Source organism: Lepidothrix coronata, unplaced genomic scaffold (assembly GCF_001604755.1).
Source record: "Lepidothrix coronata isolate B3197 unplaced genomic scaffold, Lepidothrix_coronata-1.0 Scaffold8, whole genome shotgun sequence".
NCBI classification, from domain to species: Eukaryota; Metazoa; Chordata; class Aves; order Passeriformes; family Pipridae; genus Lepidothrix; species Lepidothrix coronata.
This window is the reverse complement of record NW_016690188.1, coordinates 10,856,596-10,873,086: the sequence shown is the minus strand read 5'-3', so window position 1 is coordinate 10,873,086 and position 16,491 is coordinate 10,856,596. Positions and strand designations below refer to the sequence as shown.

At 42.5% G+C, this 16,491-nt stretch overlaps 1 protein-coding gene across 2 annotated transcripts in view; it reads right to left on the bottom strand.

Annotated features, from left to right (window-relative positions):
• The window catches only part of ARHGAP22 (Rho GTPase activating protein 22), a 149,682-nt gene extending 134,122 nt beyond the window's left edge, over positions 1–15,560 (bottom strand). For both annotated transcript variants that reach the window (XM_017803837.1, XM_017803838.1), the window contains exon 1: positions 15,114–15,560. In XM_017803837.1, coding sequence (XP_017659326.1) covers positions 15,114–15,147 — 34 coding nt within the window. In that variant the 5' untranslated portion in view covers positions 15,148–15,560. The remainder of the gene's footprint in view (positions 1–15,113) is intronic.
• Positions 15,561–16,491: the final 931 nt, after the last annotated feature.

The window sequence follows — 16,491 nt, the reverse complement described above, 5'->3', positions numbered from 1 at the left end:
TACTGAAATGCCAACCATATACCCACTCAGAAGCTGGGAAACAAGGCAATTCCAGCACAGCAAGATAACAACAAACCAGGCAGACCCATATTCTTGCTGCCCCACAGATGGCACTAACGAGTCAAGCCATTTTGAAATGGTAAGTCATAAAAGGCAAGAATCAGAATTACAGACCTTGAAAATACTCCTCTGACTGGAAGTGACACTGCCACATGGAATTTCTCATATCCAGATGATTATGGGAGAAAGAATATGAGCAAAGGCAGTGAAGAGATGCTTCAACACTCAATATGCAAATTCCTGGGTCTACACTAAATAAACTCCCCTCCAAAACCCCACGATTGGTTGTCATGTCTTTAATAGTAAATTCAAAGATTATCCCAAGGAGTGAATGGGTCAAATTGGATGGAGCCACACTGCTAATCCTTACAGAGGTAGCAATCCCTATCCCCATCCCAACTCAGCCCTGTCTAAAGCTAATCTTTCTTTATTCTCTTCATTTCCCTATTATCAGGGCACCTGCCTCCAAGCTACATACACATTCCGGTTCTCACATCTATTTTCTACCCTGAACATGCACATAACAGAGACATCATCTTCCCTTTCCATTCCTCCTTTCCCAGTTTAATCCTGCCTGGCAACATTATACAATCTCTTCTGCTCTCCTCTCACTCCCAGCTCTGAACACCACTAGGGATTTGAGCACTCAGTAAGTACCTACTTAAACCAGATGTGGAAATCAATCAAGTCAACACAATTCAATATCAATTAAAGTTGTAATCTTTTGAAATTTCATAGGCAGTTAGCTAAAAAATCAATATAGTCATTATAATTGATTTTGGCCAACAACTGTCCTACAGTAAAGGCACTTTGCTCTAGTGTGTCTTCAGTCTAACAACACAGTGACACACTATTATTTGTAATATAGTCTTTGTTTAAAGAATTACCCACAAAGGGAAGTGGTTTCACATCCTATAAACAATATTCTCAGTCATTTTATTTAATTCAAACTTGGCCTCAAAAAAGGATTCACTAGAAACACAAGTAATATGCTTTAGAAAGAGAAACTGAATTTCCTTTCACTGAATTGTAGGAAATAAAATATTTGGTTTAGATTGTTCTGTGTCCATCACACAATTGTATTTGTGTTTGAATTTGACAGTTGAGATACCAGAATCAGTAAGCACAAACGAAACCAAGACACTTCCTCAGCACCATCTGAGAATTAAGCATCTTGAAACACAATGAGCAAAGAAATTAGAGACAGAATGTTTGAAGTGGTTGGTGACAAGATGTGCTTAGGCAACTAGAAGGATATCAGTTATAAGGAACTGGCAAGGGCTTTTCATTCCCTTAAGGTAAACAGAGCAGCAATCTGTACAGAAACAAAAGGGTACTACACAGCCACATACCTGCTCACATTTTGTCATCTGGAGGACAATTACCACATTCAGAAACATTACCATAAGAGCAGGTTGTGCTCCATCACTTCTATTCAATAAAGCTCCACCTGTCTACTCAGAACATTTTATAGAGCAAGGTGATGTTCTACTTTCTACTTCCTTCCCTTAATTTGTTTTTTCTTTCAGCCAAAATAAAAATACGAAAGGATAAATTAATGGATCTGGAAACTCATCATTTTTTCCAAAAGAAAACATTCATACATTACACTATAAGCAATGCAGTTCTGTAATCTTACTGTCCAACCAAAGGAAAATCAGGGAGACAATTAGCTTTACATATGTTAGTCTAGTAACCTTGTGTTTTCTGCAGTGGTTCGGAAACCAGACTTAAAGTACCAAACCAGGTTAAAAAAAAAAAAACAAACAAAAAACTGAAAATCTGAAGGAAGGATCTGTTTGTACAGCTATTTATTTGCTATTAAGTGCCTGTAAGAACAACTGCATTCCCAAAGACCAATTCATAAACCTAAAATCCAACATAAACTAATACAATTCACTATACTGTAGTATGATTGCACTCTCAGATTAGGGATAACTGCTGCTAGAAACTGATTATACATACTGTCAAAAATACCTTTCAGCCCTTCACTGAAGGGTACAAACTTTTGTTACAGATTATTTACCTATAGATAAGCACATTCTGTTTAAAAACAAAAATCAAAACCAAACAAAAAACCCTACACACCAAACAGACACTCTTTTGAGCAGAAAGATACCCAAAAGAGGGATGAAGGAAGATCTGAACAGCAAGGAAGTGACCAAAAAGCATGTTTCAGCTATGGCCAAAGAATCTGAGCCAGTTTATTTCTGACAAGAAATAAACTATATATTGTAGTAGAAGATGCATGCCCAAAAAGGACCCCAAATTCTTCATGAAGCAGCACTCTGTTTCCAGAACACAATTTCTTCCCCTCTCAGAACTTCTAAGTCCAAAACCTGAAGGTTCTGGACTTTCAAGATTTTATAAAGGTTGTTCTCTCATCTCTTTTGCACTGCCAGATCAGCCAGCCAGTGCTTTTTCACTGGAAAACTGCGGGTGCACCACGGACTTTTGAAGCATAACACCAGACTGCATATATTGTTTATATCAGCATGTTTTAAGGGTGAATGTGCTAACCGTACCTGGCAGCAAAGGAGGCAAGATTTCCTGCCAGCTAGCAGGTTAGCACACCCAAACAACACTGTTAAAATACACATACTGCATGTGGTACCAAAAGCTGTGTAGCCCTACCATGCCATAAGCTCAGACACAGCAGGACACATCTGAAGTTGCCTGTACCCTTTCTAGAGTCATAGAGCTGGCTCAGGTCTTTGCATCACTCTTCAACGATCTCGCAGCACTTCCTTTGTAGAACACAAAAAATGTATTCCTCTGTTCCACCTACAGTACAGTATTTATGGAACACAGTCAGAAACAAAAGGCAAAGACACACTATTTCGAGAGAAGTTGCTTCCTGACTGTCATGAAGAAATTAATCTTGGACTTCTTTGTGTTGTTCAACAGCTATGACTTTTCACTAGCTTACAAATGGCATTGTCAGCTCTGCAAAAGGCACAATCTAAATAAGAAAAATAATTTTATACTCCAGTGACCTGTGTGATGTGACCATAAAAGCCACTTTAATGATCAGAGTTACTTGCAAAAGTATGCAGGTAGCACACCTAAACAAAGCAGCAGGGGGAAGACAAGAATCAACTTTAATCTTAGTTCTCTTTTTGAGTGACACAAAGGTTCAAGGCTTCTGTGAAATATGCTAACTGATGACCTGTTAATGTCTTCATTGCATCAGAGAACACACCTACAGTAGCACAAACTGATACACATTAATGCACGGCCTTTCCACAAGTCAAGGAAAACTCAAATCTGTTTAATAATCAATGCAACCCCCACACACACAATGAAAAAAACAAAAAACAATCCATATAGTCAGAGGGATAATTTAGTCCTTTACTCCTTAAGAACAATCTAAATTCATCTTCAAACTATGGTTACAAATTGATGGCATCTTGGACTTCAGGAACAGCTAAGGATTTTGGCAATCCATTTCTACCATCAAGTAAGTAAAGGGGCATTGATCTGTTGGTTGACATTTCACTCCACCTCTGAAGACCTTTGACCTATTGTACAAAGAAGTCCCAAAATGCTGCTATCACTAGCAGCAAGAAAGCCAGCAGGTCTCAACTCCACAGAATAGTAAAGAGTTTAACTTTGTATTTTCCAAAAAAAAAAAAAAAAAAAAAAGAATTACTGTCCCAGGTTGTGAGAATATGTGGGGGTTTTTGCACTTGTCAACTTCTGCAGATAACCCACCAGCAGCTGTTCCCAAAAGTGCTCTGCAAATACACGAAGCCATGGCAATCTTCTCAAACCACTGGAATTAGATCAAGGATAAACACCAAGATGGAAGGGTGATGATTTGATTCTTTCTGCTACTGAACTACTGATTAACTGATCTAGTGAAGTGACTCTATTCCAAAAAAACACAGTGAATTGAGGGAAACCATTAAGAACTATCAGCATTCAGATGAGGCAGCCTACATCTCCTCTGCAGAACTAGGACATTTGGCTAGGGCTGTATTATAAAGTAGTACAGCACACTGGGTGTGGGGTAGAACAAGTAAGGAAGAACAGCTGGTACTGCCAACATTGGAGTACATTTTATTTAAAAGTAATCCAAGACTGGAGATAAGCTCAGCTGGTCAGAGCCTGGTGCTAACACTAAGGTTGAGGTTCAAGCCCCATATGGGGCACTCACTTAAGAACTGGACTCAATGATCCTTGTGGGTCCCTTCCAAATTAGAATATTCTGTGATTATGAGACTACGCTGAAACACCATCCAAAGCATGAAGGGTAGGAGAGGTCAGGAGATCTGCTGCAAAGGCATTGATCCAAACCAAAATGGAGGTCTCCCCTGAGCCTCCTAACCTCCAGGCTAAACAATCCCAGCTCCCTTAGCCACTCCTCACAGGCACTTGTGCTCCAGACCCTTCACCAGCCTTGCTGCCCTTCTTTGGATACGCTCCAGCACTTCAACATTCTTCCTAAACTGAGGGGCCCAGAACTGGACATAGTATTCAAGGTGCAAATTCTTCATTGAAGAGTTTAAGTCCTGGTTGCTAAACCCCACCATTCCCATCTCTGCTTTTACTGCTCCCAGTGTATCTGTAGTAGCAGCATGGCTGCATCTGTACAATGTGAATAAAAATGCATACAGAACAGCTCAGAGAAACTATAGCAAACACATCTGTGATAGGACAAGGAATAAAGAAATCATTCATTTAGCACCCCAAGTACCGGCTCTTTACTTCTCAATAGAGAATATCACACTGAGTGGTGCAATTCTTATGCCTGCCTTTCAGTATTTCAGTACAGCAAAAAACCCAAACTCATGCAGCAGCATGAGTCAGCTTCTCCATAACAGAGTGTACAAAATACATCAGAACACAACCATTTATCATGCTCCCATCTTTTTCTTCTTTAACAGTGGTCTCCTCTCCCTCCTAGCAATAAGAGGATGCTGCAGGTCATATTTTAAGCACTCTATTTTGCATAGCTTTCTCGAAGTCCATGAATATAAACGCAGAAGACAAGGAACAACAACGTAATACTCTGTACTCTTGAGCCAAAGTTAGAGAGCTACAAGTTCCATGACTTGAACACTCGTCACTCAAGTAATACTCACATGCTTCAATTATTTCTTATGTACTGAAAGGGACACACAGAACCTAGAGGACCACTCCATTACAGATTTATGATAATCTACACCAGTAGACAGCAGGTTCAAGTCTACTACTTTTTTATTCTTTTTTCGTAGGGCTGGGGGCATAGTCAAGCATATTCTTATTCTTCTTGCTGATCATGAGTAGACTCTGTAACCAATGTAACCAAATTCAACACTGTGTCCTTTGTTATTGAAAAAACAGAGTTACAAACCATATTGATAGGCTGCCCAAGTACAGAACTGCTCCCAGCAAAAGACCATATTTTAAGGTCCCTTTATCTGCACCATCCTCTGAGTGCTCTCAACAGGATCCACTGCAGACTATTCAGAGGGCAGATCAGCATTTAGGTCACAGCTATTTGGTGTGTCACTCTAAAGCACACGCACTTGTCACATACTGTGGCCTACAAAACTGTCCAGCAATCCTAAACACCAGCTCTCCACTCCAACTGAACCCTGGCAGAATCTCTTGAATGCTGTAAATCTTCTCCATCTGGTTGGTTAGAACTGCCTTCCTGACAAGCACTGCTGAAGGCATCTCTGTTGCTGGCAAAGCTCTCATAGTTCTGTGGACATTTACACTGAACTCTACAGCTCACTACTGCCAGAGGAGAGAAGTCTTATTCCTTTCTTTCTACATCCACTCTGTTCTTCCCTTCTGCTGATACACCCAGCCTTACATTCCTACATTATATTGACAAGCTGAGACCTTTCTATAAGAAAAGTTAACTTTCTACCATTCCAGTAAATATCTAAGATTTTTTTCTTCCTGTTATTTTAATGAGTCAAATCAGGTCACAGAAGGAAAACTGAATGAATACTTTGTTCTCCCGCTGCAATCAGCAATAGCCCCTTGAAATCCTCCCTATGGGTATGACTATTAATTTTTAATAACCTTTCCAGCCATAGTGGCTTAAGGAGCAAACAAAATATGCTGACTATGATAACATTCAGATTGGAGCTGGGATTGTAACCTGAGCTCGTACAGCATCAAATACTCTGGAGTTTTGATCAAGACCACAGCTATACAGCAGTACAGGTGCAGCACAAACATAGGTTCACTGCAGTGTTAACAACTCAAACTAGCCAGAGGCACCCCAGTCACCCATGGTTTTGATAAATACTAACGTCTGTGCCATGCCAAGCACGTGGTTCATGTTATTCTGACATGCAGAGCCTGCCAGCATCACTGATACCTAATACTGATGCTATGAGCACCAAAGACCTTTGTCCACCATGCTCCATGAGATATCACTTCCTCAAATTATTCTGGACTGAAAAAATAATCTAGAGTGCAGAAAACTTTATGAAGGCCTTTAGGCAGGAATGGGCAATAAGATGAAGTGATACAATGACCCAGCCACTTTGAACAGTAAACTTCCAAAATCCAGCCGTAACATTGTATTTCTCTTCTTTCCCTCATCCAAAGATGAGGGAGGTATTCATTCCTACCCTACTTTTCAGGACATAGCACTGAATCAACAGCTAGGTGTGCCTGTTTCAACATCCTTGTACCTGTTTTCAATCTCCAACCAAATTCTGCTTCCTTCTCCGTACAAGTTGCCACACTGTCAGCGTTGATTTGAGGGACAAAGGCAGAAGAAAATCAGGAATCCTTATTCTTACACTAATTCATACTCTGAATCTAAGTACTCAGATTATTTACCCCTAAGTATTTGTGACAAGATGTCACTGGTTAATAGGGTAAACTGGAGGTCTGCAAAGGAGTATTAGCCCTGTGCTTATAGTTCACCTAAAGAGATAGTAATCAGCCCAATTCTTCCTTCTAAAACAAAACAAAATTCAGGTAACAATTTTACCTGAAGCATAACAATTCTTAACACCTGCATTTAAGAGGAAGGATATTACAAGAAGCTAGGTTTTTGGTATGGTTGAAAAGTGTATCTCCTCTCTTTAGCTCTTCATAAAAAACAATTTACTGCTTTTTGGGCACAAGGGATGCACAAGAAAAGCCCTGTGGAAGGAACACATTTAGAAAGACTGTCAGCAGCAGCTTCCCTCCCCCATGTTAGTTTTAAATACCTTCAACATGTGCAGGCCTGGGCAGAGTCTAGGCACAGATCCTTTCCTCTTCCAGATGAGCAGACAGCTCACACTATGGCCTCATCAAGGAGCTTCCCCTTCCCACCACAGTGTGCCCTTATCATTACCTCAAACTACTCCTGCTCACACTGAAGGGAGCTGGAGAAAACAAATTAGGCTGTTTATACTGCTATGCTTGCCTATCAACTACCATGAATATAAAGGGAAAGCTGGCAAGGAGAAGTTGTCATTCTGGTAGCAATCCTGCAATGAAGAGTAATACATTTATACAGGTACTAAAAGTAGCAGGTGACTGTCCTCTCAGGAGAGAGATGCTACCATTTGTAGTGCTTCCACTGCACTATTCACAATCCTGTCATTTTTACCCTGTACTCACTCAGTGGTATTCTACAAGTAATTAGAGAGCCTATGGCTTTTTAATTTTTTAATATTTAATTCCCTCCCCACAAGTGCTCCCCTCCCACAGTCCAGCTATCCTTAGAGATGAATTACTGCTCTTTCTCATGGCCCTTTCCCCTCTCCAGGAGGTAAGGCCATGGCTCATTATTTCAAATTCAGATTGCCTGTGCTTAATAAGCTGGTGCCTGCCTGCAAACTTTTCAGGGCTTTTTCTATGGAGAGTGATTGCCTGCCTGAGCCTTCAGGCAAGGACAGAAGCAGCTATTGCCAAGAGCAGCACTTACTCCAGCACAAACCATGAAACCAATTTGAGAGGGGCATCTCTACACCAATGGGAAGACTACATCTTTGAACGAATCATGTGCTTCTTCATGGGACATACCACAAAATAAGAGTGGGATCCTGAACCTGTCTCTGGAGGAATCCCACAAACATCACTTTCTTGACTCCTTCTGTATCAAGACAACAGAGACAAAGAAATTACACCACAGAGCTCATAATGCAGCTCACTGCCACGCATCCCTGCACCAAAGCAGCACAGTGCTAGGAGCCTGGTCTGGTACCAAGGAGCAGAAGTAACTCCCTGCTTCATTCACCTCGCTCAGGCAGCACATGGTGAGAAGGAAGACCCAGATTCTCCTGGTTTACTTGCCCCCTACACTTTACCTTTAGTCTGGTCCTATTTCTTCACACTGCCTCCAGGGCAGTTAATTCACCAGTGCACCAGCTCCAGACCCAATGCTTCCCTCCACAGCCCTTGTACTGTTGCCTTAGGATTTTAAACTCAATTCACCAGCTTCATCTGAGTTACTCCAAAGCAAAAATATAAAACCCAGACTCACATTGCCCCAGGGCTACTGCCACCTCCTCCTCCCTAGTGTCTCAGAGACTCCTTCTTCCACCAGCTCACAAACTGAGACATAAACCAAACCCTACTTACCACCACATCATCCTAGCCTTTTACCCACATACCTTTCCAGAGAACAGCTCCTGAAATTGCCTCTCCTACGTTAAAGAATCACTCATTTAAGGATGTGGGGTAGTGAACCTCCCCCTCACAGGTGCTCCTCCTTAACGGTGGCTCTGCCATGCCAGCTGCAGCTAGTCACACTGACTGCTCCCCACCCTGGAGCCTGGTGTGCTCCCAGCAATGTTGGTGGGCTCTAAGGGCTGAAGGAAGTGTTTGGAGGAGTTCACAGCTTTAGGGCTGTTTACTTTGGTTCCAAGAGTAAGAAACTGGGTGTTATTATTTGCCTGGTAAGCAGGAGGTGCCAAGGTGCTGGCCTCCCACGTGCTCTGGGATAGCTGTGTACAGCATCAGCTCCTCAGAGCAGAGCTGCAGCTTGGGGCTGTGGAGGCTCTGGTGCTCCTCTGCATAGAGCTAAGAGGCTGCAGGTGCTAAGCTGTGATTTGGTGAGGGGGAATAGACACATGAGAGAGTTGCCCTTCTCTGCCTTTCATTCACCACTGAAAGGAGGGCTCTTTCACTCAGCATCATTTGGAAGGGAATACAGCCTGAGGAGCTGCCTGCACTGTACAGTCCCTGAGGGCCAGGACTTGCTCCAGCAGCACGGTGCTGGCCTCTGCAGGAGTCAAGGGGAAAGGTGCCACCGGTTTCCCCCTAATACCAGGAGAATATAGAAACAGGACAGCGAACTCCTGTTGGGCACAGGGCAGCAGGATTGCCTTCTCTCTGAGGACTTGGAGAGCAGCCAGAAGCTCGAGGGCTGATGCCTTGGTAAACAGAGAAGACTGAGTACACTCACAACTGTTTGGTTAACTCCGTGTCTCCATGAAATGCATTTATTTCACTGTTTCTAATTTCTTCAGTCTGCCATGTCCCTTTTAACAAACAGAGTTGCAAACTATTTCTTTTAGTCTCTCATTGAAATCGCCTTTAACCACTGGTTTTGTTTCCTTGCTGAGCCTTATCTCAGCTGTGCATCTTGTACTGATTTTCCTGTTACCTGTGTCTGCTACTGTGGTCCTGGGGTTTCTTCTTACATGAGGCCCAACTCCTGGAACCTGAAGTGCATTGAAGATAATTTAGAATTATTAACTAGCCAGGCCAAATATAAATTTGAACAAGCAGAACCTTCTAATAGAGTGAGAGGTCACCTTCACTGGTCTAAAAATGCCTAATTCATATTCCCTTACGTGTCATTAATCATAATTTTCAAAGCTTATTCCTGAGCCTGGAAAACTCAGGAGAGATGAGAACTCCCAAAAGCCATGACTGGTTGATAGCCTTCTGCTGTGATTGAGACTGTCTTGAAGAAGTGATTAATAATGTCATTTTCTTTATACAAGAAATCTCTAGAGGGATGACCCAATGTTTCTTGCATAGAAAAAAATGTTCCTTGAGGCATCCTCCACAATTTCATACTGGTATATTCATCCTATTATGCTGACACTCTCCATTTACTCAAGAAATAAAGCTGAAAGTTGCATTTATATGTCTAGACTGTTCTTAACCGGTGAGTTTTTATGGAGTCAGATGTGTTACAAGAACAAAACATGGCCAGTGAAAAGCTGTTTCATAAGATGGAAGGATAATATTTTTTCCCATACACTACACTTTGGGAAACAAGTTTGAAGTCCTGGTTCTGCCTTGGACTTCGCGTGTGGCCAAGGGTTTTGCCCTAATCCACGAAAATAAATGTTACCTGTGAAATGTGGCACATGCAAAGGTAAATATGCTTTGAATTATTAAGCTCTGAGATACTATGGTAGTAAATCATTGGCCACCTAAGTAATGGATTAGCATAAAATTATCAGTTCTGAACACAAACTCTTGTGACTGACAACTTCAAAGATGTCTAAATTAGGAGTGGATCTGTTCATTAATGGCAGGGAACCAATGTCCACATATGCATTACAAGGGACTCTGTTTTGGACTAGTTCTATTCTGATCCTATGGACTGGAACACACACTAGTTGCTGGAGAGCATTAGGTGCACTCCTGAAATTATCTTGCCACCTAGTTTAATCCAAAAGGAATACTACTTTGTTTGTTTATTCTGAGACTGCTTCATGACACAATCAGAGTGCAGTAAGTGACTAGAAATAGATTTGTTTCAAAAGCTCACTTCTAACCCTAAAGTGCTCATGTAGATTACAAAGTATACTACTGTGACATGACTGTCACTTGGATTTGTATTAAATAATATGCTTTCAGTCTGCAGAATTAAGGTAGTCTGGATTTTCACTGATTACTGTCTGTAGTCTTCTACGACACTGTGCTGGTTCTGGCTACATGGCTGCATTTTGGATTTGTTCTGAACACAGTTTTCCAGCTTTTACTCTTCCAGTTGTCTCTCTGATTCTGCTGGTGGGGGAGTGAGCAAGGGGCCATGTGGCACTTGGTTGCTGGCTGGGGTTAAACCACGACACACACCAACCCCAGTTCTGCATGGTCCTTCCTCTTGCATAAGGCTGTCTCTTCATCTTGCTCAAATACCCAGTTCATTCCACATCCCCAATAACCCCCCACACTTCTATATCCCTTACCTGTTTGTCTGCCTTGAGTATATGTGTTCTGTCACAGGACAACCAATATGTGTCTTTAGTATGGTCAGTTGGGCATTATCTTTCAGAACATATATTCCTGTTGAGTACTATGTGACAGTTCTCCCTAGGTGTACATATGGTTGTATTTCCTCTGTCCTGCCACCAATTTTCTTTGAATTTATAGGAGACAAATCTTGTTTTCAGACTCCTTTAGTTCTTTTAAATAAGATTAAGTTTAGCCAAGCAACATAAAAATTCTTAGGACAGAAACTGATAGAGAAATCATGCAATCATGTACCCTTACTGCCATAAGAAAGCAATCTAAATATAGGGTATTCATGCTCCTGTAATCAAAGACACAGAACTTTCATTAAAAATACAATGACACCATTGCAAAGGCACTGAATATTAAAACCTAGCTGTGTTCACTGCAAGCATGTGAAGCTTACATTGTAAATGTGCTCACTCCCAGAGGGCTATACTAGTACTTTACCCCCTGAAGTCCCTCCTGGCAGCATTACTATACACCATCCTTAGAAACGCATTAAGTATGCTAAAGCCCACTTTTCATTAAAATTGAATTATGAAAAGTTTCAGAGGAGGAAAAAAGAGAGAGGGAAATACCTCTGTTCTACTACAGGCATGTGAAGATTACCAGCTTATTTGCAGCAGGCTAACTAGCCAAAATGTCTCCTATCACTTTTTCCAGGCTCTACATTTTAATTAAAACAGTCAAACAAAAGTTTAATTCTTATGACTGTGAAGAAAAGTTTCAACATACTGTAATATTGGTATGAGCATACCACAAACAGAAATAATAGGTCACTGGTACCCAGTCATATAAAGTCCCAGTAAGGAGAGAAGGTTTATCCTTAGTACCTCTACAGCTGAGACAGACTGTCCTGAAGACAAGACTATTGTAAAGAATCTATCATGCCAGCAGACTTGCTTTCTGTAGAGGACAATTCCATCACATCACTCATTAAAATACAAATGCGTAAACTTCTACTCAGTCCAGCTTCCATTTCCTAGCACATTTAAATACAACTGGGAAGGTATACCCTTTCAAACCAAGTAAAAAATGCTTTGTTTCATTTTTTAAATCTCTTAAAAGCAATGAAACAAAAATGCATTCCTTGAGACTGAAGGATGTAGTCTGAAAACTGCTCTCCCTCCTCTCCATACTGGAAGTTTTCTTGCTTCCACTCTGCAAGGCAGTATTTCTATGCTCCATCACCTAATAAGAATGTGAAAATAGATATTTTCCATTGCAGTCACTTATTTCAGGCTCCTGTACTCCTCCAGTTGCTGTACATAAACCACTAGACGAAAAAATAATGCAAAATCCATTCAGGCCTACCCAGGATGATTGATTTTCCAGAGGACAATTTATACACATTAAGATTTTCAATCTGTGAGATTTTACACCTTCCTAGGTCTTATGAAAACACAATGTACCTCTATATGCATATTTCTGAGTTACGGATGTGAGGTTGCTGATGGAACAGCAAGGACTCTGTTATACTTGACATTTACTTTTAGTAAGGCAAACTATCTTTGTTCTCTACCATACCTTTCACAGATATTAAGAACTACACACTGGATGTCAAGCTCAAGTCCAGACTCAACATTTTCAAAAGGCTGAATGTCTTTAAACCCAAGAGCTTTCTTAAGGACAATCCACAAGTCAAACAAAAATGACAGCATCAGATGTCACAATTGAAGGTTTAAAGGTACATTTGTAGCAGAGAATTGGAAATAAAAGAGACGTCAGTGAAGCATTCCTATTTGCAGCCTGAAGCGGAGTTATCTAGTCACACAGAGGGGTTTCAACCTCAACGACTTTACAAATACATCCCTAGGTTCAGCTTAACTGCTGCTTTCTGTCACACTCAAGTGAATTCACAGGCTTGTACCCAGAGTATCCTTCCTCTTCCCTTCTCTTCATTCTGTCTGCTCAGAGAACTCACACTGCCTCCCTTACACAACTAAGTCCTCAATGGCAGAGCTGACAGTCACTACTCAGAAGTCAGCCAAGCTCATGCAGCAGCTTGCAGCAGATCTCCTGCCCTCACTGTACACAGTATATTCTTGCAGTCTTCTGAATATTTTGCTTATCCACCATTTATTACCTGAACCTTCATTAGCAATCCCAACTGAGACACCAGGGAGCATGAACTACCATTTCACATTCACCTTAGTCTTGCAGGGTGGGACTCTTACCTTCAAGAAGCATTCAGCATCTTCAGCACCACCTGATTACAGTTCCTGTGAACAAGAGCTATAGAAGAACCTTTCAGGATTAGGTCCTACTTGGTAACCTTTGCCAGAGGTTACCAGTGCTTTGCCACAGCATTGCAAAAGTAGTTTCAAAAGTTTCAAAGTTTCAAAACCCATCATGTCAGCTCTTTTCACAAGTTCTAAATTCATCACAGTTAATGAACCCAACAGAACAAACCCAGAGAGAATGACATATACCCCTATAAATTGAGTCACAAAGTTACACTACAGTTTGTCCCCCGAGCATCAGTAGCCCATAGGTATCTACAATCCTATAACTAGATTTCAATATTTGTTAATGCTCAACTTAAGTCTCTTCCAGATGATTTGAAGAGTGCCAGAATGGCGAGCATGCTGTTCTGAAAGCCTGTGTTCCTTGCTCTGATACAGAATTCCTTTACCATTCTACAAGCGACATCTAGCTTGTCTCATCAGAGCTATAACAGCAAACAGGAATGCTGGATAACACATGTATTAAAAGGAGATTAGGCACCCCTTAGAAGGGGGATGGCAAAGAGGCAGCATCTACAAAAGACTTAATGAACTTCTACAAAATTGTGTAACTAAGAAATAAGTACTTATGACTTTACTGAGGGTGTGGTAGTACATATCCAATCCTGACACCTGCAGATGGCAAGAAGCTTCTTCCTTCCAAGATGCTATCAGCTATTTAATGGGCTGTTGGTATTTTAAGGACTGTTCATCGTGTAATACTGCTTTCATATATATGAAGCCAAGTGACATTTGGCTGAAAGTACCCGTCTCAGAATCACAGTAGCTAGAAGCAGTGACGCTTTTCCTATTTTATGATGGTGGCATGGCTGAAGAATACCCTAATCTTTGCATACTCTTCTGACTGTGCTTGTTTTAGCTCCTAAATGACATTAGTCTAATCTGCTTCCAATGTGCAGGAAAATGTATCCCTCTGAGACTCTTATTAGTTTGAGAGTGGCAGCAATGATCAACAAACGCCATGTCAAACGAGCAACTGGTGAAGATCACACAATACATCCCCTGCCAGAGCATCTCTTGCAGGTGACCTGACTTGGAGACAATGGCTGTGCCCAGCCACAGCTAATTGCTTTACAAACACTGCACACAACACTCAGAGGTCTGCTCAAAGCAGCTATTGCAAACCCAGGGCATGTTTTCCTTCCTCCCTTTTGTCTTGCCTACAAGCTCACACAGAATGAGTATCTCCACCTCCTGCTTCCAGCCCTGGAAGGATAAGGTGCTACAGGAAACTGCTTCTCCAAGATGCTGCAGGTAAACTTGTCACAACTGTCTCCAACTGTTATAATGAATTCAGCGTTAGAAACACAGCATTAGCAACCAGCACGGGGATGAAAAGGCTCAGTCGAGTCCCAGGACAGAGTACTATTTTTTTAATTGTCACTGCTGATCAGCCCTGAAATTGCAGACCATGCTGGTGAACACCAGCACAGGATCTCCTCCTGCGCTTCATTCTCCCCGAACATTCATTCCCGCTGCACTCCCCAGGGCTGGCTTCGGCCAGCGGGGTATCAGCCTTGCTCTGCCGGGCAGCCCCTGCAGCCCAGGTGGAGGACACTCCGCGGGCAGCGCTAGGGTCTCTCCGCCACCGCCGCGAAGTTTCCGGTGCCGGCAGATGGTCTCCCTCCCCACAACGCGAGGCGCAGGGGTAGGCACACTCACCTCTCCTGGCCTGCCTGATCTTGGGGCTCAGCATGCTCCCGGCTGGGCGCTGCTCGCAGCATCAGCACCCGGCCCCGGCCGCCGCCCCGCGCATCGCCGCCACCGCCGCTCAGACGCCGCTTCTCGCCGCTTCCAGCTCTGGCTCGGGGGAGACGCTTCACATGGGGCTGAATAAACCCTAATGCATTATTTATCCGGCCTCCAATTAATTCCCATCCAAACTAGGCATTAAGTGCGTCGGTAATTATTGGCGATAGATCACCAGAGCGCAGACACAAGGGCTGGACCTGGCTCCTGCCGCTAATTGGCCACGCGGCCAATGATCAATGTGCCGCTTCCAGGGAGCGGCGCGGATCCCCGCTCCTGGTCTGTATCTTCCTCCGGTCGCGCTCAACAGATGCTTTGACTCGACAAGGATCAGATCAGGAGCTGAACCTGACTCGTCGTGATTTCTTCTGCATTATAAGAAATACCAAGTGCGCTGGTCCTGAGGGCAGCGGCGTGCTGGGTCGCCTGCTGCGCACTGCATCCCTCGCGGGGAGGCATTCCGGTGAGCTGAGGGAGAAACGACCTACTGCTCTTTGCGAGAGGGAAAAATATCTCTTGCCTGCACCGACAGCCTGGCAGGATAGGATTACATTTTAGCACCCGTCATATTTATTTGTACTGCTTGCTAAGCTCACTCTCAGCCCCCCGGAGGGGAGGCAAAGCCAAAAGTCAGTAATGGGGAGGAGGAAAGGACAAATATTTGTTGAAATAGGTAGATACTATTGAACAGTATCTATAAAATATAGGTAGATAATTGCACGATAATTGCATATGAGTAATGGGCCCATCCTGACTCTGGGCTTCTCTTTGCTCAACCTCCTTCCTCTCCATCCCCATCTGCTGAGCAGGTCCTTCTTCAAGTGTCAAAAAGGGAGTAAATATTCCCCTAGCAATGTACATGCCCTGCAGTATCATCCTGCAGGTTTGTATTGCTGAGGTATACTGAAAAAAGGCATCTGAGATTGGCAGCTTTCTCCTCTACCATGATCTGTCATATCCTGGATACTGAATACTGGCCATGAAGTTGTATCTTCAATACTGGAAGAGGTTTTCTGGCTCTTGTTAGAGGTTGTACTTCTCAATGTGCAGACTACAGCAATGGCTAAGATATTTTGGACCTTTAGCTGCCAGTGGAACCAGCTGCTTATAAGTGTAAATCTTTGAGGTCATGGTGTCACGAACTCAGATTTACACACTTGTGAGGATAGAAGTGGGATCCGAACCACTGTCTCTGTTTCAAATACACAGGCTCTTGCAGTTATTTTCCCACTAATCATCTGTATTAGCTGGGTTTCAGCACAGTGAAGACTAGCTAACTGATAATCCCTTG